At 44.3% G+C, this 25,876-nt stretch overlaps 3 protein-coding genes across 5 annotated transcripts; 2 read left to right on the forward strand and 1 right to left on the reverse strand.

Annotated features, from left to right (window-relative positions):
• The first annotated feature begins 5,939 nt into the window (after positions 1 to 5,939).
• Positions 5,940 to 8,066, forward strand: LOC117847458 (B-box zinc finger protein 22). The gene is made up of 3 exons (XM_034728675.2): positions 5,940 to 6,500; positions 6,584 to 7,069; positions 7,187 to 8,066. Exons 1-3 carry the CDS (start codon positions 6,288 to 6,290, stop codon positions 7,466 to 7,468), a joined length of 981 nt encoding a protein of 326 aa, XP_034584566.1. The 5' UTR covers positions 5,940 to 6,287; the 3' UTR covers positions 7,469 to 8,066.
• A 6,224-nt stretch (positions 8,067 to 14,290) lies between these two features.
• Positions 14,291 to 21,431, forward strand: LOC117849580 (serine/threonine-protein phosphatase 5). Of its 3 annotated transcripts, XM_034731178.2 has the most exons (14): positions 14,332 to 14,445; positions 15,055 to 15,162; positions 16,090 to 16,235; positions 16,600 to 16,769; positions 16,852 to 16,923; positions 17,032 to 17,182; positions 17,952 to 18,060; positions 18,157 to 18,274; positions 18,799 to 18,946; positions 19,110 to 19,358; positions 19,889 to 20,014; positions 20,198 to 20,298; positions 20,459 to 20,533; positions 21,126 to 21,431. In XM_034731178.2, the coding sequence occupies exons 3-14, from the start codon at positions 16,163 to 16,165 to the stop codon at positions 21,183 to 21,185; spliced, it is 1,452 nt and encodes a 483-aa protein (XP_034587069.1). In that variant the 5' UTR covers positions 14,332 to 14,445; positions 15,055 to 15,162; positions 16,090 to 16,162; the 3' UTR covers positions 21,186 to 21,431. The 3 variants fall into 3 exon arrangements, with proteins under 3 accessions (XP_034587066.1, XP_034587069.1, XP_034587068.1); XM_034731175.2 differs by lacking the exon at positions 15,055 to 15,162 and having other exon boundaries at positions 14,291 to 14,445; XM_034731177.2 differs by lacking the exons at positions 14,332 to 14,445; positions 15,055 to 15,162 and adding an exon at positions 14,481 to 14,644.
• A 729-nt stretch (positions 21,432 to 22,160) lies between these two features.
• LOC117849581 (aquaporin NIP1-3) lies at positions 22,161 to 25,428 on the reverse strand. Its single transcript, XM_034731179.2, has 4 exons — positions 25,033 to 25,428; positions 24,029 to 24,451; positions 22,901 to 22,962; positions 22,161 to 22,760 (listed from the first exon to the last, which is right to left on the reverse strand). The coding sequence occupies exons 1-4, from the start codon at positions 25,180 to 25,182 to the stop codon at positions 22,550 to 22,552; spliced, it is 846 nt and encodes a 281-aa protein (XP_034587070.1). The 5' UTR covers positions 25,183 to 25,428; the 3' UTR covers positions 22,161 to 22,549.
• Between the last annotated feature and the right edge of the window lie 448 nt (positions 25,429 to 25,876).

The raw sequence follows: 25,876 nt of genomic DNA on the forward strand, positions 1-25,876 counted from the left end.
TTATTCTTGGATACACAAATGAGTTATCCGAGTGTTTGCAGAGAAGGGATTAAGATATTCTTAATGCAATCTCCCTTGTTAATGTGGCAAAGAACAAAATGCAACAGTTGAGGTCTGATGGTTGGGAACACTTCCTTGAGAGGGTCACTTCTTTTTGCATTAAATATGATGTTGAAGTTCCTGCTATGGATGGTGATTATGTATCGTATGGAAAATCAGCAAGGTATGCCCGTGCCCAAAACCAAACAAATGATGACCATTTTAGAAGAGAAGTATATATTGGTATCATTGATCAAATTAGTCAAAAACTTGATAATCGGTTTGATGAGATCAATATGGAGCTACTTTCTTGTATGTCAGCCTTCAGTCCTTCCAATTCATTTGCTTCGTTTGATGCACAGAAGGTACGTAGATTGGCTGAATTTTATCCCAAGGACTTCTCCAACAATGATTTGCTAAAACTTGAATGCAACTTGATAATTATATTGATGACATAAGACGAGATGATAGCCTCAAGGGTCTAGACAACATCGTTGATCTCTCATTTAAGCTTGTTCAAACATGGAGGCACAAAGTGTATGATATGGTTTACTTGTTTCTCAAATTGATATTGCTTTTAACAGTGTCAACAGTGAGTGTTGAAAGGGTATTTTCTGCAATGGTTAAAGTGAAAAAAAAAATCAAGGAATAAGCTAGGTGATAGTATTTTGGACGATTGTCCGCTCACATTCATTGAGCGGAATATTTTCTTCCAAGTGAATGAAGAAGATATAATCAAGACATTCATATCATTCAAAAAGCGGCGGGTAAACAAAGCAGACAAGTAATATTGTAAGTTTCGGTTATACTTATATTTCGAACTATTTGTATTTCATTTGAACTATTTATATTGTGATTTGTTATTGTTTCTATCTTAATCTTTGAATTTAAGACTTATCATATTATTTAGTGCATGTGGTTTACCAAATTGTAAATGGTTTTATCGAATTGCATAATATTTTTTTTTAGCATACCCTATGGTAAAATTCTAGATCCGCCGCTAACTATTGTATACTATCTCAAAATATCTCTCCAAAGGACCATGGTCAAAAGCTCATCTGCAATTATACGAGGACGACGACGTAGCTCTCAACCTTCATTGTGCCGGACATTATCTCGTGCCATCTAAGCAAGCCCTGTGGGTCCCACAGAGCCTGGAATATGAAGGCTCTGTGGTGTGCGTAGCATTCTGAATTTGCGTTGGCGGTGTGCATTGCATCCCATGGTCCCCTGCGTCTAGTTTCTGACCTAGTACCACTAGGCCTACACGTGCGTCGTTTTCGGCGCCCATATGGGCGTGGTGTGGATATGGTTTGGATACGCTCCAGTTGATACGATCAAATTTAGCACCATGCCGGCCGGATCGAATTTAAGGCGGGATAGGATGGATGGTGCCACAGTTCCCTTTCGATCGCCCTCGGTCATCTTCCATCCATCCACCGTTTCTGCGTTTCCATGCCGCACCACTTGTCACCGGGAAAAATTCGCCATGGGTATATGCACATGGCATATATGTGTGCCTCTTAGCTGAAAATTATTTCAAGTGCTTAATGTCGTCGTCAGTTCAATACTAACTACTCTCCCTTGGTTTTTAGATGTTTAACGTGTTGTATATTTGAAAACAGAGGGGTCGTGTCAAATTCTACTGTTTGACGCTCGTTAGCCTAAGCAAATGATCGAAGTGCAATCTTGGCTCTAGTGGCAAACGAGTCAAGCTCAAGCATGCAACTAAACTTTTGGGCTTATAAGGAGTTGATGAGCTTGAACATGACAAACAAGTACGCTTTTATCGTCTCATCCATGTCTATTTAAAACCTTCGACCACAAGACATAGTACACGTGTGAGCGGGAGGGCAGAGGCATATCATATATGAAAGATTTCGGCACTGTATGACAAAGACTTAACCCTCAATCACTCCCTCCCTCCATCCAGAAGTAGTACATGACAATTCAGAATTTAAGAAATCAAATTTAGGGCGCGTCTGGTAGCGCTCCCGCTGCTCCGCTCCGCGCGAGAATCGGCGGAGCGCTACCAAACGGCATCGCTGCTGCTCGATTTGCCCCCAAATCAAATCGGAGCGATCCGCTCGATTCCACAGCGAGGGAGGAGCGGAAAAAAACCTGCTCCCTCTCCCCCGATTCCCTTCCACTTCGCCTATCTCGCTCGTCCCCGCCCGCCTCTCTTCCCCGACCGTCCACTGGAGCTTGGTGAGGATTCGATTCGCCGGCGGCCCCGCACTCCCCAATCGTTAGCGCAGCGCTCCCCGTCGAGGTCCCTGCCGGTGCGACACTCCCAACTGAGATCCAGGCCATGCATCTCCATCGGGAGGAATCGACGAGGCTACCATGGGCGACGGATTTTGCGTGACGAGGCTCCTCTCCAACGCCCTGACCTCCTCCTCGGACTCGCGTGATAGGCCGCGGCACACCTCTCCAACGCTTGTGCCTTCCTTGCGCTCGAGCAGTAGGCGTTGCCAGCCTTCTCCAACGCTCGAGCAGCCTCCTCGCAAAGTAGGCGTCGTCGACCCACTCCGGCGGCCACGCCGTGTCGCTTCAGAGTAGCAGCAGCTCGCGAGGGATGGGGGTCTGCGGTAGCGACCGGCGAGTGCCTGGATTCCATCGAGATTGAGCTAGAGCCAATGGAGAATCAGTACCAAATGGGTTTTCTGGGGGAGCAGGAGCGGCGGGAGCGAGAGCAGCAAAGGAGCGGGAAGCGGAGCTGGTGTAGCGCACTGCCAAACATGCTCTTAGCACCATGCCTACCAGATCAAATTTAAGACGGGATAGGATGGCGCCACAGTTCCCTTCGATCGCCCTCGATCGGCTTCCAATCCATCCACCGTTTTTCTGCGTTCCCTTTCCGCACCACTTGTCACCGGAAAAAGTTTGCCATGGGTATATGCAATGCATATGTGTGTGTGCCTCTCTATATGTGCACATGAAAGCCCACCGTGCCTCTGCTGAAAATTGTTTGAAGTCATCGCTTCGATATATACTACCTACTGCCTCAGTTTTTAAATATATGATGTTTAACGTGTTGTATATTTGAAAACAGAAGGATCATGTCAAATTCTACTGTTTGACGCTCGTTAGCTTAAGCAAATGATTGAAGTACAATAATCTTGGCTCTAGTGGTAAACGAGTCAAGCTAAAGCAACTAAACTCTTGAGCTTAAGAAGGTTGATACGCTTTTGTTGTCTCCTCCATGTGTGTTCAAAACCTTTGACGCAAGACTTACACGTGTACGTGAGCGGGAGGCCGGAGGCATATATGAAAGATTTCGGCACTGTTTATGACAAAGACTCAACCCTCAATCACTCCCTCCGTCCAGAAGTAGTAAATGACAATTCAGAATTAAGACGCCGAACTCCTGTAGCTTCAATATCTTATATATACAAAACTATGAAGATTGGTCACGGAAAATATAATACCACAAGTCAATTTTTATACGCAAAGTATTCTTAAAAAAATATGATATTTATACCGTCTTGATAGCTCAGTACTCCTACTGTCCGTTATTGCAGGGTGTATATATTTTGAATTGAAACTTTTGATGCGACTTTTAAATACTAAATTGCATATAATTTTACTAATACCAAACAAAGCTTACAACATTAAATTCTTTGTTTAAAAAATATACTGTTGATTGACGGAGAGAGTTCAACAGAAACTAAACATTGTAGCTAGAGTTGATAGACATTGATGACCCTGTCTCGCTCGACAATTATCGATTTTCACGGACACCTTTCCAGTTTGAATATAAGAGCTGGATCCAATATTGATGCCGTAGTTACGTTGTTTCTGTCCAAGTAAATGGGGACACGGAGAGTTGTTAGCTGTTAAGCAGCAGTGCGTTAACTGCCTACACAGGACACCTGCCCACTAACGATCTGGCGCGTGTTTAATCGCTAAGACGGCCACGCTCGCGCTGCCCTGCCCTCTCGTGCTCCCGACGGCTGCAGCTGCTTTATTTGTGATCCTTCACTGGCCACTCCGTTTAAATTGGTTCTTAATTTTGCAGCAACCATTATTATTACATCATGTATAACTAAGCATGATGGATAGTAGAGATTGCAAAGGTTGAGCATGCAAACACACACACACACACCCTTCCTTAGAGTGAATGAAGCTATGTGTTTTTATGATGTAGTGACTCCACCGGCCATTACGAGGCACATTTAAATTCGATCGATTGGTTGATCGGATCGTCTTTTCAGGTTCACTATACCTTTTTGCATGGTGTATATTGTTGCATGGTCGGAGAAGTTCAACCCATCTCTTTGTTGCTACCATTTTCGCCTCATTAAGACTATGTTCAAGTTGCCGACTATTCTTGTAAATACAACAATGTGGAAATTCACGTGACTACATCACTAAGTTTTTTTTTTCTCCTAAAATGAACAAGTGCATAGGATGAAGCATTGTTGAGGAGAGTTAACTTTGTCGTTGTGGCACTAACTAGATCACATTACATGCTCTGCATATGTATGGGGTTACCAAAGGGGTGGAAAAGGCCCTACTCACCACCCCACCTGCTGCCCAGCAACGATGGAGTCGTTTTCATCCCCTTAGCTTGGAAAACTGGATACACTGAATCAGGTCCACTCTGTTGCAATGATTGCACCAACTAGGAATATAGGATGCAAGTAGCCCTGCATCACTTGGCTGCCATAATCCAGCTTGGGAAAAAAATAAAGATATGCTGGCATGTTCGCTTCAGCTTATTCAGACGGCTTATCATCAACCAAACAGTGTTTTCCTCTCACAACAAATTAGCTGTTTCATCTTTTCAGGCGGCTTATAAGCTGAAGCGAACAGGCAAAGCAAATGGATCGGATTTGTCAATTACCTCTTGTCACAATTCAACTTGAAAATGAATAGTGCTATATATCCGAGAAGAAAATAAGTAGTGCTATTTATGGATGATAGGTACACGTTTTGATTTTCCAATAACATATTTCATTTCAATTAAAAACAAAGTATTTCTCTTTAAATTAAATAAATATGATATCTCATATATGTGCCTACTTTATTGACTTTATTGAGCTATATGTATCTTCTATGAAGATAAAAAGTGGATCAACCTTAGAATCCATGCATTATTCTACTCAGAAGTTTAGTGATCAAGCTCAATTCGTTAGGTTCTCTGTTGTTGAATTCGTCGACTTAACTTAGGTGTTTGTATTATTGGCTAATTGTTTACTGAAGTTTTGTCCCCCTATTGTCCGTATGCGACATGACCATCAACAGTGAGGTACCTGTAGTGCAATGCATACTTTCATGACAATGAGTATGCCTACATGTATATAAGTATCTTCTTTTGTACTCCGTTAAAAATTTAAGGTAATTAAGTAGGTGGTTTTTATGTTATGTGAATGCAATTTGTAAACCAAATGAGCCGCGACAATGGATCAACATGTTTTTTTGGAACTACAATGGATCAACATGTTGATAGACTCGACCCACCCCATCCTAATCCTATCTCCTCCAGGATCCTCTCCTGCAACCGGGTCATAGTTGTATGTGATAGTGTTCTGTGAAAACCAACTGCTGCCGAGTGCCAACACAGCGTAAGAAGGGATCCCTGAAATTTTGCTGTCAACGAACTTCACGACAATACAAAAGTTCAGTACCACCGTGATCGTGCAAGCTAAATTTACACCCCTGAATTATCCGAAATGGACCAAATCATTTGAAAGTGAAACAAAACTCATTCCAAGAGAAACAAAAAAGAAAAGAAAATTTCCATAAGAGAAATTGGACCAAATTAATAGTTTGAGCGGATAAGTAGAGGGGTCAAATGAACAAAGAAAAATGTTATTCTCCCATGGAAATCGATCACTACTTGTGCCATAGTAGTGGTCTCACTCTATCTCCTCGCTCGGTACTGGTCACTCGTCAGTAAGCATGATCGAATAAAAGTGACGACTTTGATGGCGGTTGTATTTGTGCGGCCATCAGGGCTCGACGCCTCGTCGAACAGGAGCCGGCGACGTCGCCCCCTTCGTCCCCTCCACCGCGCCCACGCCACGAATCCATTCCATTCCCATTCCTCCCCACGCCGCGCGCCTCCATAATACCGCACCGCCACCCCCCCATGCCGCTCGCCCACCACCACCACAACCCCCGCAAAGGCCATCGGGACTTGGCATTCGATTCCCAGCCCGGCCCACGCGCTTCTCGCCCCGAGAGGAGCGGCTAGCTCTGCCTCTGCGCCCGCGGTGCCGGCGCCGGCGGCGGCGTTGTTCATGAAGGTGCTGTGCAGCGCCTGCGAGGCGGCGGAGGCGAGCGTCCTCTGCTGCGCCGACGACGCCGCCCTCTGCGCGCGCTGCGACCGCGAGGTCCACGCCGCCAACCGGTTGGCCGGCAAGCACCAGCGCTTGCCCCTCCTCGCCCCCGGCGGCCAAAACGCCGCCGCCGCCGCCGCGGCCGTGTCGCCGCCCAAGTGCGACATATGCCAGGTGCGTGCTTGATCTTGGATTGTCTTCAAGAAGATGTTATAGTTTCTTGGACTGGGCCTGATTCGCCTCCGCGGCGGGTTCAGGAAAGCGACGCCTACTTCTTCTGCCTCGAGGACCGCGCGCTGCTCTGCCGAAGCTGCGACGTCGCCGTGCACACCGCAAACACCTTTGTCTCGGCGCACCGCCGCTTCCTCCTCACCGGCGTCCAGGTCGGCCAGGAGCTGGACGACCCCGCCCCGGAGCCGCCGGAGACGTCGCCTCCCCCGCCGACGAAGAGCGACCCGGCCCCGCCGCTCTTCGGCGAGAGCGACTTCAGCTGGGCGGCCGGCGTCACCGGGACCCTCGCGGACTGGTCGGTCGTGAACGAACAGTTCGGCGGCTCCCCTGCCCCGCGCCACGCCGAGGCGGCGAGCCGGGCCACGCCGAAGCGGAGCCCGCGGGCGCCGGCGTTCGGTGCCGGTCAGGCCCGCATCGCCGGCGGGGTCATGGACTGGCCCCTGGGCGAGTTCTTCCGCGGCGTCAGCGACTTCAACGGCGGCTTCAGCTTCGGCGAGAGCGGCACCTCCAAGGTCAGCGCCAACCTCTGTTGTTTCAATAAAGATGCGGTTTTTATTGTTTGATTAAGATTAGTCAGTGGTGTTGTAATTAGTCTGGCATTCTGACGTCGTGTTTTCTGTGATCGGCAGGCCGACAGCGGGAAGCTCGGCGGCAGCGCGGGGGGCTCGCCGTACTACCGCTCGTCGTCGGAGGACCGGGACGCCAACGAGCTGTTCGGCCAGGTGCCGGAGATCCAGTGGTCGGTGCCGGAGCTCCCCTCCCCGCTGACGGCCTCCGGGCTCCACTGGCAGCACGGCGGCGGCCCCGACAGCACCGCCTTCGTGCCGGACATCTGCTCCCCGGACAGCGCCGTCCGCTGCTTCCCGACCGCCGCCGCCGCAGCAGCAGCAAAGCGCCAGAGGAATCGGTAGCACGGGGTCACCACGCCCATCAGCCCATGATTGTTCCTGCCTGCATCCTGCAGGCTGCAGCTATCTAGCTAGCTGCTGAGCCAACAGAATGCAGCTGCTGCGTCCAGGACAGCAGAACACTGACCTGATGTCCTGATGTGTGTAGCTTCATTTTGCCATGGTGGTGCTTCAACCAATCAAGATAGCAACGGAGAAGACAGTGAGTAATAGTGAGGAGGGTGGTGTTTGAGGTTGACGTTGCATCGAGCATCTATCGTCAATCCATGGCGACAGTGAGAGTAATGGGGATTTGAGATTTGTGTTTGTGTGCGTGTGTTGGCTGGTGCATCTACCTAAACACTGGACGATCGAACGAGCTCGAAACTGCTAGCATTTTGACTTCCTGGCGGAGGTCTGAAACTGATGCGCTAACAGTACTATACCAGCACAGAAGATTTGATGCTGATGACGATGCTTCGTTTTCTTGTCCGTTCAAGGATTGGTGTCTCAGTGGATAGGTTCCATCAGTGTAACAAAATTACAGATGCTGGCGATGCTTGTACATTACATTAGGGCCCTTATCGTGTTGCCAATATATGCAGACTCAATTGAGTGGCCATGTTTTTCCTAAAAATATTTACTTCAATTTCGAGTGATCAAATGTTTGAAGTCTCCAAAAAAATCAGATTTGGTGGGCTGAACTCTAGCTTCAGTATTTTACCTATCACTATTTACTATGTAGCTTGGAATCATCTCGCGTGATGAGGACGCGCAACGTGTGCTGGACAGCGAGTTCGACCGCTTCCTCGCCACAACCATGCAACCCCAGCACTTTGCCGCGCTCCGGGACATCTTTCCGGCTGCAAATGCCCTCTCCGACGACGAGCTCCTGCGCATCGCGTCTCAAGCCGGAGCAGCGGTTACCGCACACTGATGCGATGCACGCTTCACGGTTGATCTTAAACATGGATCTGTGCAACTACAACCTCTTAGTTTGGAACACCCGTGGTTTGAACGCGCGAAGCAGGCGAGATTCACTACGATCAGTGGTTCAGGACGCCAACGCTTCGGTTGTATGCTGTCAAGAGACAAAGCTACCTGTAATATCCCCCTTCATGCTGTCTGAAATGCTAGGATCCAGCTTCTCGAGTTACTCGTACCTGCCTTCCTCTGGTGCTAGCAGTGGGGGGATACTCATCGCGTGCCGAAGTCCGGATGCCACTTGCTCACAGGGACAGTTCTCGGTCACAGTTTCCATCGTCATGGGCACGCACGGCGAACCTTGGTGCCTCACCTCGGTGTACGGTCCGCAGCCCGACGAAGATAAGCTGGCGTTCCTCGATGAACTACGTTCGGTGCACAGCAGGCTAACCTGTCCATGGGTGCTAGCTGGAGACTTCAACCTCATCTTAAACGCCACCGATAAGAACAATGCTAACCTGAACCGGAGGAACATGGGCCGCTTCAGACGCTTTGTCGATGAACTCCAGTTGAAGGATGTGTACCTGCACGGGCGCCGGTACACGTGGAGCAACGAGAGATCCTGCCCAACGCTGAAAAACTCGACAGGATCTTGGTTACAGTGGATTGGGAGCTCCGATATCCCTACTGCTTCCTGCAAGCTCTCGACTCCGGCATGTCTGATCATTGCCCGCTGCACCTTGCCACCAATGCCGCTTTCAATCCTAAACGCCGTTTCCATTTCGAGAATTGGTGGCTCAAGCTGCCAGGTTTCACCGAGGCCGTGCATAGAGGGTGGAAGTGCACTGAACAAGCCACCGATCCGTTCACAAGACTGGACATCATGCTAAAGAGCACTGCCAGGGAGCTCCAGAGCTGGAGCCGACGCAATGTGGGTCAAATAAAAACTCAATTGCTGGTGGCTAGGACGGTTGTCCAATGGCTTGAGAAAGCACAGGAGGAAAGAGTTCTCACCGAGCAAGAATCCCAATTCAGAAAAGAACTCAAGCTCAAAACTCTTGGCCTCTCTTCCCTGGAGAGAACAATGGCACGTTTGAGAGCAAAAATAGCCTTCCTGCGCGACGGGGACGCCAACACGAGATTGTTCCATATCCATGCAGGTCACCGTGCCAAGAAGAAATATATCGCCAAGCTACAGCAGGGACAACACACGGCATTCAGTCATGAGGAAAAGGAGGCAATGCTGTTCACTTCCATAGTATCCTAGGCACAGCTGCTGACAGGACTGAATTCATTGACTTGGAAGCTCTTGGCTTGCAACCGTTGCAGCTGCAGCACCTTGATCTGCCTTTCTCTGAAGAAGAGGTGTGGAACACTGTTAACTCCTTGACAAAGGACAAAGCACCCGGCCCAGACGGTTACACGGCCGAATTCTATCAAGCAGCGTGGCCTGTCATCAAACATGACGTGATGGCGGCGTTTAATGCCTTCTTCAGGAACAATTGCATACAGCTGCGCCGCCTGAATGGTGCCTTGATAACCCTCCTGCCAAAGGTTCCAGAGCCCAGCCAACCAGGGGATTACCGGCCCATTAGCTTGATCCATAGTTTTGCCAAACTTGTTGCCAAGCTGCTCGCTAACCGGCTCGCACCAGAACTTCAGCGCCTGATTGATATCAATCAGAGTGCGTTCATCCAAGCACGGTCAATACACGACAACTTTAAGTTTGTTGAGATGGCCGCAAAAACGCTGCACCACAAGAAGAAGGCAACTTTACTGATCAAATTGGACATCTCCAAAGCATTCGATACAGGTAATTGGCCTTTCTTGCTTCAAGTCTTGCAAGCTTTCAGGTTTGGCACCAAATGGCAGGACTGGATATCATCTCTCCTCTATACAGCCACAACCAGGGTACTTCTCAACGGTGACCCTGGAAAGTTGATTCGGAACGCGAGGGGACTACGGCAGGGTGACCCCCTGTCTCCCATGCCATTCATCACTGTCATGGAGGTCCTCCAACGTCTCATCAACAAAGCCACCTTGGTCGGAGTTCTCCAGACGCTGGTAGATGCAGCAATCAAGCATCAGTGCTCTCTGTATGCTGACGACGTCATGCTTTTTGTCGCACCCAATGTTCAAGACTTGGTAACAATAAGGGATATACTGAATTTCTTTGGCAACGCTTCAGGCTTGCATACCAATTTGCAAAAACTAGTCCATCAACCCGTGCTCCCGCACGGGCTAATATTTTTATAAGCTATTGTATTTGAAAATTATTTAGAAATTAAACTCCTAGCTAATAATCAAAATTGATTACCTACTACTCTCTTATTTTTTTCAATACGTCAACATAATATTTATATAGCTATGTACCTATCTTTATCCAGATGTAATTGTTTTTAATTAATAATTACTCTATGCACTTTTTCCGTCCATATTCATACTTTTTCCATTTTGTATCGCACCTCCAATCCTCCATACATTATGTTTAGCATACAAATCAATATTTTTCATCGATTCCTCACATACATGTATAAATGGTCTAAATGGTGACACTCATCATATGTATATACGTTAACTTAGTATTTTTATATTAACAATGACATATATAGGTAACTTAGAATCATATATTAGTTTACTTTTTGATATTTCTGTATGATGCACATAAAGATAATTAGATTAAGATTTAGGTGTTTAATTTAGGTTATTTTTAATAACAACATATGTGGGTAATATAGATAAAATTTTACATTGATATTTTAAGTTATGCTTTATAATAATATGTATTAGTAAATTGGATGAAGATTATCAGGTTACTTTAGATTATTTTTATAATAGCTGAACTCGATAATTTAGATATAGGTTTAGAGCTCATTTTTGAATATTTTCACAATGATAGTGGTGGGTAACTTTTAGAAAATATAATAGATCAATGGCTATGATTATTAGAGTTTACATGATTGATGTTTGATATTTTTAATTTTTATGAGAATTTATCTCTTTTTTCTAGCTTGTCTCGTGGGAACTAATACGGAGTCTCCAATGGAAAAAAAATAGGACTATGTTGCTAAAAAATATTACCTTAAGTTACCTCTCGTTTGTTAAATATTTGAACACAATACTTACATAGATCTTCATCCAATTGTAATAGATTTTAGTTAGTAATTATTCTATAATATTTTCATCCACATTTATAATCTTTAACTTTTCACTTTGCATCGCAGGTATGCGCTTGAATTTGTTTAATGAATCCTAAGTTTGTGATACAATTTTAACATAGAAATTTATATTCTCATCACTTCCTCTATATCTTTATAAATGGTGACACACATCAGGCGTATAGACCTTAATTATTATATCATATACCAATAGTGTAAGATATAGACGATTTAGAATCATATATTGCTATATATTTTTAATTAAGGTTATTTGATTCAAACGTAGGGTTATCATGTTATTTTTAATAATGGCATGCATGGGTAATATAGATGCAAATTTAACGGGATACTTTAAGTTTTTAAGTAATAGTAGTCGGCAATTCGGTTGCAAATTAGGGGGTTATTTTAAATATTGTTTATAATGGTATAAGTGGGTAATTTTAATGAAGATTAGGGGGTTACTTTAGTTTATTTTATATAATGGTAGAAGTGGGTAATTTATATATAAATTTAGGGGTTACTTTAGGCTATTTTCATAATGGCATAGGTGGGTAATTTTTTAGAAAATATAATAGATCCAATGGCTATGATGATTTGAATCTATCGATTGATGGTCGGATGTTTTGCTTTTTTGTGAGAATTTCTACGATTTCTCTCTTTTTCTAGAGAGTCCACCTAAAAATCATAGGTGGCTTCCTCTGAAAGCTTCAAAAGGAGCCTCCAATCAGTAATAGTAAGAAGTCTTATTGCTCCAATAGCTTGCACAGATGAACTCCTGCAAGGAATCGCCAACATGCTGTCGGCCAAAGTAGCTGAATTCCCCATTCAGTACTTGGGGCTCCCTGACAGTAGGACGATTAAGGAAATCCCATCTCCAGCCTTTGGTTGATCGTGTGGCAAGCTCGATCCCAACTTGGAAAGCCTCCCTCATGAACAAAGCAGGAAGATTGACAATGGTTAAAGAGGTTATAAGCTCCATTTCCACATATACACTGATCTCCCTCAAGGTGCCTGACTGGGTTTCTCAGGAAATCGATAAACGTCGAAGAGGGTTCCTTTAGGCTAGGAATCGTTCTGCACATGGAGGCCAATGTTCAGTGGCGTGGATAGCATCCTGCAGACTAACTGAGTTGGGCGGGCTTGGCATACGGGACCTCAGAATTGCCTCATATGCCTTACGACTGAGATAGCTATGGCTCGCAAAACACATCCATACAAGTGCAGCTAGGTGACGGCAACCTTGCACTATTCTGGATCGACAGGTGGAACGCCGGTTCATCACCTTGCATAATTGTGCCAGATCTTTGTAGTCTGATCATAGTAAGGACGAGGAACAAAATGACAGTAGCGGCAGCGTTGCAGAACAAACAGTGGATATGCTCTATTGTTGGACCGCTAACCGTCAAAGCAATTCATCAATACGTCCAGATGTGGCATGAACTGCAGCAAGTTCAGTTGGGGCCTGGAACGGAGGATGTGGTCAGTTGGAGATGGGAATCCGGCCTCTTCTCATCTAAATCCGCCTACAGGATGTTCTTCATCGGCGCTGCCACCTCCGCCGCCGGAAAGCTCATCTGGAAAAGCTGGGCGCCATTGAAGGTTCGCTTCTTCATGTGCCTTGCCACCAAGGACAGACTCTGGACAGTTAGGCGTCATCGCCGCGGCGTCCAAGACAGTACCACGTGCGCTCTTTATGATCAGGAAGCAAAAATAGCAGATCACATGTTCTCATACTGCTCATACACGCAACAAATTTGACATGCTGTTTGCTCCCTACTGCGCATTCCTCATCAGGCGCCAGTTCAGGGGACAAGCATGGTGCATGATTGGATTCAGAAGCGCAGGGGGCTCGCCAAGCCAAAGAAGAAAGGGATGGACTCTACATACATACTGGTTTCATGGCTGGTTTGGAAGCATTCACAAGAAGCAGCCCCAAGCAACCAGCACAGCTCATGACAGACGTCCAGGAGCAGGCAGCCTACTGGTGCTCTACAGGGGCAAAACACCTTTGTTCTGTAGGTTGGCCGCTACAAGCGGCAATGCAGTGCACGACCTAGTGTATTAGTACCTAGGTTTACGCGCCTCCAACATGTAATCACCTAACATCCCCTAGTCGTGTGCGTGCGCTCAGGAGGCCCGCGTTGTATGAAACTTTTACCTTCTTCTTAATCGAAAGATACGCAGCTCTCCTGCGTATTCACGAAAAATAATATCAATGCATGGCTTTGGACAAAAAATAATATCAATGCATCCCCTAGCCGTGTTAGCTGCATCACTTTGGACGGGGCAAACACCGGCACAAAAATAATATCTAAATTAACATATAGAAAGAAGTTAAATGAACAATGTGAGATGAGTTACAATGTTACATTCAAAGTGGAAAGAAGCAAAAAAGAAAAATCCACATGTTATTGCAAATAATATATCAATGTATGGCAAAAGGGCATATAGCCTGATGGTCAGAGCACTTGAATAGCATCCAGCAGGTTCGGATTCGAGGAGTAAATTAAACGGGTCTGAAATAAAAAAATTATAAAAAAAATAGGTAGGAATTTCTCCTATTAACTTCGGCAAAAAAATATCAATACATGTATGTGAGCGTATGTTTCTGTACCGTGGGATTCGCAAAAAATAAGATCACGGTAAACGTGCAACGAATAAAGATGTTTATGGAATTCTGGCATTATAATCGGACTGGGTTATCCGGGCCTCCTCTTCTATATAACGCGCAACTAGGCCATTCGCAACGGCCCAGGCCCAGCCCAGCTACAAACTCCCCGCCAGCACACCACCAGCGAGACCCCTCGCGCCGCAAAGTCATCTCCCCCCTCTCCTCTCTGACAAAACCCTCGGCGGCGAGCTTACCCCACCACCACCGTGGTCGTGCGGAGGAGCAGACAGGGTCAGCGGAGCCGCACGGTGAGCTTCTTCCCCTTTTTCTTTCTCCTCTCCACGCCTTCCAGACCCTTCCCCTCCCTCTCGGACCGTCCCCCTTCCTCTCTCTCTCTCTCTCTCTCCCCCTCTCGGCCTTGCTTTCCTAGCGGCGCCGACAGAGGCGTCCGGCGCCGCCTTGTCCAGTTCTTCGTCGGGCGCTTTGCCGGCGACGAGCATCCGACAGGTATGCCCGTCCATTCCCTTCCTTGCTGCTGTGCGAAATCGAATACCCAAAAGCGTATGCTATTTGTATTCGGATCTGACCAATGTATTTTACGCACTACGACTTTCTGCAAAAATTATCGGGTTCACACCGGGTCCGCTGTTGCCTCGCGGGAGCATGTTCAGGTGCCGCAACGATTCACGTCTATACTGTGGTGCTCTTGTGGTGCCAACGGGGCTGATTGATGGTGAGGGATACCGCGATTAGCGTTGATGATGGTGTGCGGACGTGTGGTTGCTAGGTTCTGGTGCTAAGACGTCCCCTTTCTGCGTAGTGGTTGCTAGGTTTCGCTTGCTAAGATATTCCCTTTCTGCGGAGTGAACCACGCTGCTGAGGACTGGATACTGAAACCCTGCGATTTGCGCTTGCAGTGGATGTGCTGTTCAACAATGACACCCCTAGGACTGTCATTATGGTTAAAAATTGCATTATAGTTCCTTGCTGGAGTCATCTGGAATGGAGGGAGAGTACACGATAAGGTACTGCAACTTTATGGGAATCTGTTGTGCATTAAATTTTGTAGGGAAGTGCATACCAAGTAAAGCTAACATATACTGAAATAAAGCAAAATACGTTGTAGAAAAGGGAAGTAGAACAGAGGCCTTTGCCTGGAGAATAGCTGGTGCCTGTTGGGCTTGGGTTTGGAACTCCAGTTGTGAGTGCAACTATACAAGAATAGTTAGGAGGTGGAGCTGTTGTCCTTTTGATTTTTTGCGACTTGGTTCAATCTGAAGCTCTTTGACCTGACCTTAGGTATGAATGGTTAGGGTCTCTAATGAGTTGATCAATGGGGAGGAGATCTGAGAGTTGGGCCTGTGATATCTTTAATTTACTCTTGGTCTGTTCAGACAGTTGGGATGTAGATCAGGTGAGATGTCAGAACCAGATGTTAGTACCCGGTGTGACTGGGTAAAGCATGTGATGGTGTTTGTCTAGAAGATAGATGTTTCATTTATGGTCACACAGGGGTTTTTATGCTGCAGAATTTTGTGAGGTCGATTTCTTCTGCTTCTTTTTTTTTGAAACTTAAAGTTTCTTCTGCTTCTTTGCTGCTGGTTTATCAATTATCATGATGCAACTACCGACTACCGTCTTGCATTCTGCTATCTAACTGAGTAAGTAGCAGTGATAGTGGTAGTTATAATTCCTATCTCTAGGAACATCGTGATCTCATGAAGTTGTTACATTCCACTTTTTGGTATGTATGTGTCATACTGTGGCCTGAGTGCATTATAATTCAGGGTGCATATTTTTGAATGGTGGATTTGTGAGATGTTCTACTGCCATGAAATATGGATCATAAATTTCTAGAAAATGCACTACAACATTTATCTGTGAGTTATACTTGTATGATACTCTTGAATTTCTTTAGTTCTTCACTAACTCTTTTCCTTTCGCGAATGCAGTTTGTGGATAGAGGTCTTTCAGTCGTCATATGAAGTTATCCTTTTGATAGGCAGCTGAAGGATAATAACTATCATGGATTCTAATGCAAATTCAGATGTGCAAAAGGCCGAGGAACTGAAACTTAAGGCAAATGATGCCTTCAAGGGTATGTACTAACTTGATCTGCCGCTCCTAACTTTGTAGTTGAGAGTTAACATTTTACTTTCACACTCCATGTAGACATTGGTCTGTTTTCATTATACAAAAAAGTTACTTCTGAGCACCTTACTGTATTGGAAAATTTACTTCTATGATGAATGCCTATTTTCTATGTAATTGGAATCGCGGATAAATGTTGAGAGACATGTTAGGATTTCTAGGTAAATTTGCACTAAATCTAAAAGTGGCTTATAATTGGTCCATTAAACTTAAATACGCAGAGGATGTTCCTTTACAATAAAGTTTCAAAATATATTTGGCTGTTATCCCAGTGACTGGTGGTACTTACTACTTGCTACTATTTTCTCCAGCAAACAAGTTCTCGCAGGCTATAGAGCTGTACAGTCAAGCCATTGAGCTGAACAGTTCGAATGCAGTTTACTGGGCAAACCGTGCATTTGCACATACAAAATTAGAGGAATATGGGAGTGCAGTTCAGGATGCTACAAAAGCCATTGAAGTTGATCCTAGATATTCAAAAGTAAATCAGATGCCACCTTTTGCGGGCTTCTTGTCTTTATTTTTTTTAGTTCCTGTATTTAATGGACTTTTCTTCTGTGTAGGGTTATTATAGACGTGGTGCAGCATATCTTGCCATGGGAAAGTTCAAGGAAGCCCTGAAGGATTTTCAGCAGGTTAGCAAACTGTGCCCATCGCTCCTTGACTGCCAATCAATACTGTGGTCAATTCTGTTGTTTTTGGTTTTCCCTTATATACCTGAATAAATAAAAAATATTTCTTAGGTGAAAAAAATCTGCCCGAATGATCCAGACGCTACAAGAAAGTTGAAAGAGTGTGAGAAAGCTGTCCAAAAAATCCGTTTTGAAGAAGCAATTTCTGTTGGAGAAGCAGAGAGGCGCTCTGTGGCCGATTCTATCGACTACCATATTATAGGTATCCGGTTTGAATTCTGCAGGGCATTATAACTAGTTGCTCCATGTTCTAATGTAGTGTCGAATTAGATAATTTTAGGGTACGACTAATTTACTATGATCATGATACAGTAATATCGTTTGTGTTATATGTGCATTAACTTTTGTTGAATCATAGATATGAGAACTCGGCTTTTGTAAAAAAAATATTGTGCATTGTTTCTTCAGGATTATTAGTTATAACCCTAAATAATGCAAGAAGGTGCTGAGGTGGACTTGAGCATAACATTGCTGAGTCTGTTTTCACTTGATATGATTTTTGTATTAGCATAAGCCAAGAAGGGCATTTGCCAATAATGTTGTTCCAATAGAATTGGATAGTGCTGAATGATTAGTTAGAAGTAAGTGTGAGGTTTCTTTGTTGACCTGGTTAAAAATTAAGCATGTTGTCTCAGGTGTCTTTATAGCTATCATGGGTCATTAGAAATTTCTCTTACACCTTCTATTAAATGAGATGGCCTGCCCAGTCATCATTGGCTACTTTTATTGAAGAATTATCCCTAATTCTTAGGCTCATGCATTTTGATGCTACAACAACTTGGCTGTCTAGTTCTACTTTTGTGAAATTCCAGCTTTACTTGTGTAATTGTTCCATTGGAAATTTTAATATACCATGTAAGCCTTGAGATTTCCTTTTTTCTGAGTGGGTGGAGGTTTCTCTTATTTGGACAACTTATCTCTGCATATTTCACATTTTCTAATTAAGGTTCACAATTCTTTTCATTTGCCAGAAGTCGAGCCACAATATGCGGGACCGAGAATTGACGGTGAAGAAATAACACTAGATTTTGTCAAAGCGATGTTGAATGAATTTAAGAAGCAGAAATGCATACATAAAAGGTACACTCACATAGTGGGATTGGGAATATCTTACATGTTTCCTGTTGTATTTATCTGTTCTCTTAAATCATTTACTTCTTTACCTTGTCAATGTAGATATGCATATCAGATTGTGTTAAAAACCTTGGAGTTGTTGCGTGCGATGCCTTCACTTGTTGATGTGGATGTTCCAAATGGTGGGCATTTTACAGTTTGTGGTGATGTGCATGGCCAGGTATTTATGCTTAATGGGTGCATCACTTGAAGTGATTGTTTAGACTTTATTTGCTATGCTCTTTTTATTTGTTGTTTTAGATTGTTGCACACAAGATGACCACATCACCTTATTAAAGTTGCATCTCATGCTGCCTCTTTAATTCATTAGTCTTTTAAACCGCCCATTTTTTTTTGTTTTAGTTACCAGCTGCAAATGAACAAAAACAGACTGATCGTGTAAAATATACCATGCACCGAATAAGGCTGGGCAATTTCGAAACATATTGTGTCTCTTCTTGAAATCCTATAGCACAAAATAGAAAAGTATGTCATTTTCCAAAACTTACTTAGGAAAGAACAAAAGAGACATTACTTTTGGTGCACAGTAATTATAAAGTTATTCACTTATTCAGTACTCAAGGGGAATCGGACAACTCTAATAGTGATACAGTTCACTTAGCCTGGCTAAAAATTGCGTTGTCATATGATTCCTTAAAGCTATACTGATTGGTGCATTTAATCTTCTTCTTTTTCTCTGTGCAGTACTTTGATCTGCTCAACATATTTGAACTCAATGGGCTCCCCTCAGAAGAAAATCCTTACCTCTTCAATGGTGATTTTGTGGACAGAGGTTCTTTCTCTGTTGAAGTCATACTCACCCTTTTTGCTTTCAAGTGCCTCTATCCAAAAGGTATTCGCTACACGTTTTGTTAATTCCATGAACTGAACAACATTGTGCAAGTTTTACTTCAGTAGTTCTGGTGCTGTGTTAACTGTTGTCTGTTGATAAATCATAGCCCGTTAAGTTGTGGATGTAACAATTTTGCATTGGGTGAATCTTTTTAATATTTCAGCTATGTACCTTGCAAGAGGAAATCATGAAAGCAAGAGCATGAACAAGATATATGGCTTTGAGGGTGAAGTGAGGTCAAAGCTGGGTGAAAAATTTGTTGAACTATTTGCTGAAGTCTTTTGTTGGTTACCTCTTGCTCATGTCATCAACAAGAAGGTCTTTGTAGTCCATGGAGGACTCTTTAGTGTTGATGGGGTGAAGCTTTCAGACATTAGATCCATTGATCGTTTCTGTGAACCTCCTGAAGAAGGTACAATATAGTTTTCTTTTATATTTTCTTAGTGCACTTATTCCGACTAATATTACGAATGTTTTACTGCTGTGGCAGTTGACCCTCATTTGATTTAGCTATTATGTGTATGTCTTATCCATGTTCATGGTTTCGAGCTTTCTTTTGCTATCTTCTTAAACTATTAGGATCTTCTATTGATTGGTCAACATAGTGCAGTATCACATAACCTTGATTCTGAATGTACATGACATGCCTGTTGCCTTAGGGAGTGGCTGAACTACGGAGTTATATCCAAAAGTTGAAAATTATTATCTATTATTTAGTCAGGCCAATTTTTTCTAGGCGCTTTATTGAACGTACCCATATATGCATCTACCATTTCGGTTCCTAATCTGAATTTTATTCTGAGGGAAAGGTAAACACACCCATGTGAAAGTCTAGTACATGAACCTGTGTTGGCACTATGATCCCAGTCAACTCTGCCTTTCCATCTTTCTGTTGGCTATTTGGCAGTGACACAATGCCATTACTGTTTTTTTCTATGGCAGGTCTAATGTGTGAACTACTATGGAGTGACCCTCAGCCTCAGCTTGGAAGAGGTCCAAGCAAACGTGGTGTTGCTCTTTCCTTTGGCGCAGATGTGACTAAGAAGTTTTTACAGGATAATAACCTGGGTATGTAGATTCCTCGAACACGCTAGTTAGGTTTAATTGTCAATTCAATTTCTTGAAATTACTGTTGGTTCGAATTGTTTACTTTGAATAAACTGGTATGGCAATATTTCTATGGGGTCTTATTTACTGAAGGAAATTCACATTTGAAATATTTCATGTTTCATTTTCTTAATGACCTACCAGATCTTATTGTCCGATCCCATGAAGTGAAGGATGAAGGCCATGAAATTGAACATGATGGAAAGCTTATAACAGTCTTCTCTGCCCCTAATTATTGTGACCAGGTATAACTTTATTTTTACAATGTGGCTTGCTTGGGCTAACTTCCATTTGCATTGTTATGTCATCAAATGTTTGCTTTTCTTTACGCCTTTTGTTTATTTTTCTTGGACTAACTTTATTTATGCATGCTGTTTTAATCTTGTGATTGCATCTTTGATACAGATGGGCAACAAGGGTGCATTTATTCGGTTCACAGCTCCAGAAATGAAACCTGATATTGTTACTTTCTCAGCTGTGGTGAGTAGTACTCTTTTCTTGTGTATTTGCATGTATTCTCTAGGACTGAAGTTTGGATGACAAGTGCAAGCTATTTGTGTGGGCAGTCCATTTGAAGCCCAAAGGTTTAAGCATACGATAACCGGTGCAAAAAACAAAACAAAACTGGACACTGTCTACTTTTCAGAAATTGTCCAGTTGTCTTTTACATGACCTTGAAAATTGGAACTTCAATATACTCCTTACATTTTAAAAAATGGAGTACACATCTAATCAGAAATTAGGAGCAGGTGATTTAGGGACCAAACCAACCAAAATAAAAACAAGAGAACTTACACTGTCAGGTTCCAGCATCCAGTTTATAGGTGGCTACTGCTGCAAACCACCAGATTTCCAAACACTTGCACATGTTGCTTCTCATGTAGTATATCACTGTCAACAAATATGCATTTACTGTTTCCCTTCGTTGTCATTTTGAATATCCCTTTATCATGCTTCTGTAACACTTATTTTCTTGAATGTGTAAAACTAATGTTTTTTAACACTGATCTAATCACTTATTGGATATCTGGTTGATTGGTTGTACACTTACACCTGATGATGCATCTTTCAGCCACACCCTGATGTCAAGCCGATGGCATATGCAAATAACTTCCTCAGGATGTTCCAATGACAGAAGATAGCAACCACGGTTATCAATTTTTATTGTCACAAGTTCGTCGCGCAAAGTTCGTCTATTGCTAGGTTTGTGGAACATGTGCTGCCTTGTACAACAGATGAAGTGATGTAAGAAAGGATGCAACTATCCATGCGCTGCGATGGTACATCCATTTTTGGTTGCATTTTCATTTGTGTAAGAACTGGAAACATTCTTGATCCCTAGATTCTAGTGTATTTAAAATTGCTAAAGCTTTGTTCTCGTTCCCTTGTGTTTGTTAAGTTCCACATCAACACGCTCGATACTTTCCTGCACGAAATTCTTGCTACCATAGCTAGCATCGAATTTGTATGCGCTCCTTTGGCTTGTTATAATTGAATGGGTAATCCAAACATGTGGCGAGCAAAGTCTTGTCATTTCACATCGTTATATTAATAATGTGGTGATGGTAAGTTGTTTTAACTTTCACCAAGTTCTAGTAAGCACAAGGTCAACAAGTGTAAAAGGAGCCTCTCTTGATCCAACATGACAGTTGTACAAGGGGAAAACGTGTATGCATTTCTCTATGATGTTTGATATGTGCTACTCCGAACCCAACTAGGTGTCAAAACTGGTCGCTTTTGGTCGATTGCAAAATTTCCCACCCACCAGTTTGCACATTGGTTGTTCGTTAACATTGTTATAGGATGTATTAGGATCTAAGCCAATTCAACCATGCGCAATAGCGTGGAAGGATTTGTTTTTCACACGGAATTTTATATAGATTATAGCCAGCATATAAACCAAATCAATTCAAAGATAGCACTTGGGTCAGCCTTTCTACACCAACAACACTGGAAGTGTTTTTCCTAGATAACAATACCGATAACATGTCAATTTCTTCGTGCAGGAGGATATCAGGGCGTTATGTGTCAAACAACTTGCCGGGACACATCACGCATCCACGCGCATTGTTTGACAATTCAGAAGACATGTGGAACGAACATGCACTTAAACAAAGATGCATGACGCATCTTGTGGTTTGACCAAATCATCCTGTGGTGATGCATACAGCTAGAGTTTACAAGTCCATATGAGTCGCCCTCCCAAGAATCAGGATGTGACGTTCTGACATGGGAACACAATCCCCTGATGTGATGTGTGAACCCGATCGCGTCTGCATGTGGTGTACAACCTGTACATACAGATTCCAGAGCATAGCAGGTGATTTTTTTTTCCTTTGGTCTGAAAGTTTGCTGAAAATTTACCTCAGTTAGGTGACCAAATCTTGCAGAGGTTAAACTAACAAGACAAGCACATACCGTATGTAAACACTACAAGACAATTACACACTGTTAACTGCATCTACATTCAGAGTTTTGGGCTGCTAGCTAGCAAAGCTAGTTCCTCCTCGCACTTCGCAAGAAGGAGGAGGTCTGGGTGATCTCTCGCAGGGGCTTGTCGGTGAAGCGGATGAGGTTGTAGGCCCACGCGCCGGCCACCGTCCCCAAGATGGGCCCGGCGAAGTACACCCAGATGCCGGCGTAGCGGCCGGCGACGATCGCCGGGCCCAGGGTCCTCGCCGGGTTCATGGACGCTCCTGATATAGGCCTGGGGAAAAGACCAAGTGTGTTTCCATTAATTTTTTTTTAAGATAATGAGTGTTTCCATTAATTAGTCTTGCAGATGCTACATATTGCAAATGTACAGAGTGCTACTGATTTTGGATATGCTCCTTGCATTGCATTTACCCTGCAAAGAGGACGTTTAGCAGGACGGTAGCTCCAATAGCAAGGCCAGCGAGTTCTCCAATCTGCAAAGAGCAGGGATAATGACCGGTTAATTGATGCTGTACATTATTTTTTTCATCTGCATAAGCACAGTGAATTGTTCCTGTGACATTGGTTTTTTAATATAATCAGTAAAGCATGAAGCATGATGGATTTATCATTTATGCACAACGACGTTTGTAGGATAAAAAAAGAGGAGGTACTGCCACATCCTCACATGTGACATGATTCACTGTTGGATCTGGTAAGAGAATCTGTCTCTCTTTTTACTTTTAGGGTAAAATTTCAAAGCCCAGCAATAACCGTGCGTGATGGAGCCGGAGTGAGACTTATCTTTCTTCTTATGATGTGATTGCACAATGCTTATGTCTGGTATCGAAGCTACATTTAGTGCTTAAAAGTCTACCTTTGCATGCACATTGTGCTTATCCGAAGGCCGTTCCCTTCTTCAGTGGCCTTTGCCGAGTTGGACAGGTGCATACTTTGTGTTCGTTTCAGCAAAATTTTGTTGGGGACACTATACTGTTTCTTTTCCTTTTTGCCCAGCAACCTACTAAGGCACATAATTCTTGGTGTCTATGTGCACGTGTGCGTGTCCCCCTTGTGTTTTAATTGGCAACAGCAATCTTCAATTCTGAATAGTTTTGTTAATGTTATTTGTAAGCATTGACAGAAGCATGATGTGACTGTGATCACGGTCAAAGTTCTGGTAGGAGTAGGACAACATATATACTTGTCAAGTACAGCTTCAAGTTTAAGATGCCATGCATTTTAGGCTGGGGTAGCAAGAAGGGTTGTCTGTAAGATGTATCCTAGCACAAACCCCCCTTTTCTTTCCCCTTGTGTGTGTTTTCGTTAAAAGTGACAGGCAACCATAATCCAACCATAAATCAACGCTCAGAACAGCGATGGTTAAATTAAACTTAGCCATCAGGCGATTTCTACAATGTCGATCACCTCTTCTTTTCGTAATTGGAAATTTATTTTCACTTCAGATTAGTCTGGCCACACACACTAATTCAGTAGGACCTGTAGTGACGGTTGGTCAAAGTTGATGCGGAAACGAAGGATGGTTTGGTGTGTGCTTACGGCTCTGTTGTCCGTGGCGACGCCGGAGACGACGAACATGAGGTTGAAGGAGATGATGAGCTCGATGACGAGCGACTGCACGTCGGACCCCGCCGGCACCGTCCCGAAGAAGTGCTCCCGCGCGTTCCCGAACAGCAGCCGCAGCGTCAGGCTGGCCGCCGTCGAGCCCATGACCTGCGCCGCCGCGTACGCCGGCACCTGCCTCCACGGGAAGCGGCCGCAGGTGGCGAAGGCGACGGAGACGGCCGGGTTGAGGTGCGCGCCGGAGATGTGGCCGACGGAGTAGACCATCACCATGACGGCGAGGCCCCAGACGATGCAGATGCCCGGGAACGTCACCGTGCCGCCCGTGCGCAGGTTCACCGCCACCGCCGCGCACCCGGCGAAGATCAGGAAGTAGGTCCCGAAGATCTCGGCGATGATCTGCAGCCAATTCAGGGGCAGGATTAATCCTCTATCAGACTATCAGACGTCGCATTCACATTGGTTGCTTGCCCTAGTTGCCCACTGATTCTTTTCTTGTATTTGCTACTGTACGTCGTCGATCGGATAAGAAACAATCAATTGTATTGCAATCATGCGAAGACCAGCTGTTGCAGGATGTGAACTTTTGGATGCTTCACCAAGACGACAAGGTGGCGCGAGCTAGCAAGATGGCGCAAGAAATGTATTCCTTGGATTTTTCCTTAGCCGCCGCTCGTGTGTTACAGTATTGTTCTGAATTTGGCCATTTCTCACGTGCGTCGCAGATCCAACCACATGAGAACTTCTCATCTTGTTCTTTGCTTTGTCTTTTGCTCTGTTCCGTTCTTTCCCTTACTGAATTATTGAACCCGCCGATGTTTTTTTCTCAGTAAACAAGAAAAGACTCCTGCTTGAGCTTTGCTAAACATGCATGTAAGAACCACAAATTTCTGAGACGAGCCATATCATGAGCTAGACTTCCAGATGAACTGCAATAAGAAACTTTGAGAAAGCAACGATCATGGAAGCAAGAAGCATACCTTCTGCACGAACGGGACGGAGAACATGGGGCGGCTGCCGGCTCCATCCTGCTCCGAGCTCTCACGGCATGCTTCATCCCCTCCTCCTCTGCCTTCCTCCATAGCCACGGTGCTCTCGTGCAGGCCGTTTGCAAGCTCAGCTCCCGCCATCTGTGCCTGTAGCAGCAGCAGCAGCAGCTAGCCTCTCCGTGTTGCAAGGAAGAAGAAGATGAGAAGCAGCAGCTTGGTCCAAGCACTATTTATGGGGTCCAGCTCCAGGCTCCAGCTAGATGGCGAGCTGCATCCATTTGCATGTCTCCTAAAATTTTTTTATCCTGATTGGCTTCGTCGACTGACCTTGGAGACTAGTCTACTTGTATGAACATGTCCGGGAATTCTGTGAAATGTGCATACAAACGACCATATTTTATTCTTGAAAAAGCAATGTGAACCCAAACTCCGTCATTTGGGAGTTGTTGACGAGTAGCTCTGCTCTCCCGTGATCAAGAGGTATGAGCTTAGCGGCTACTTAATCCAGAACTCGAATTCGCCATGTGGTGTAATCTCTAGAATCTTTGAATTTGCATTGACTTTTGATGTCATTTGTTGTGTTGAATCGTTGAGATTTTTTTGTCCTTATGAAGAGAAATAGGAGGCATTTTTCATTTTGACACCGCCGTGGAGTCCCCAGGCCATGGGTAGGACGAAATGCTACGTCAATCCGTGAATAGATTATAGCATGCACATCAACTACAACGAACTGGTTTCACGGACCACTTTCGAAAATTGAAAAACTGCAAAATTTCTACTTGCTCCCGGGTTGATATTCGACCTTCAACCACAAACTTCACCGCAAGGTTTTTCT

The sequence above is a fragment of the Setaria viridis genome, chromosome 3 (assembly GCF_005286985.2).
Source record: "Setaria viridis chromosome 3, Setaria_viridis_v4.0, whole genome shotgun sequence".
NCBI classification, from domain to species: domain Eukaryota; kingdom Viridiplantae; phylum Streptophyta; class Magnoliopsida; order Poales; family Poaceae; genus Setaria; species Setaria viridis.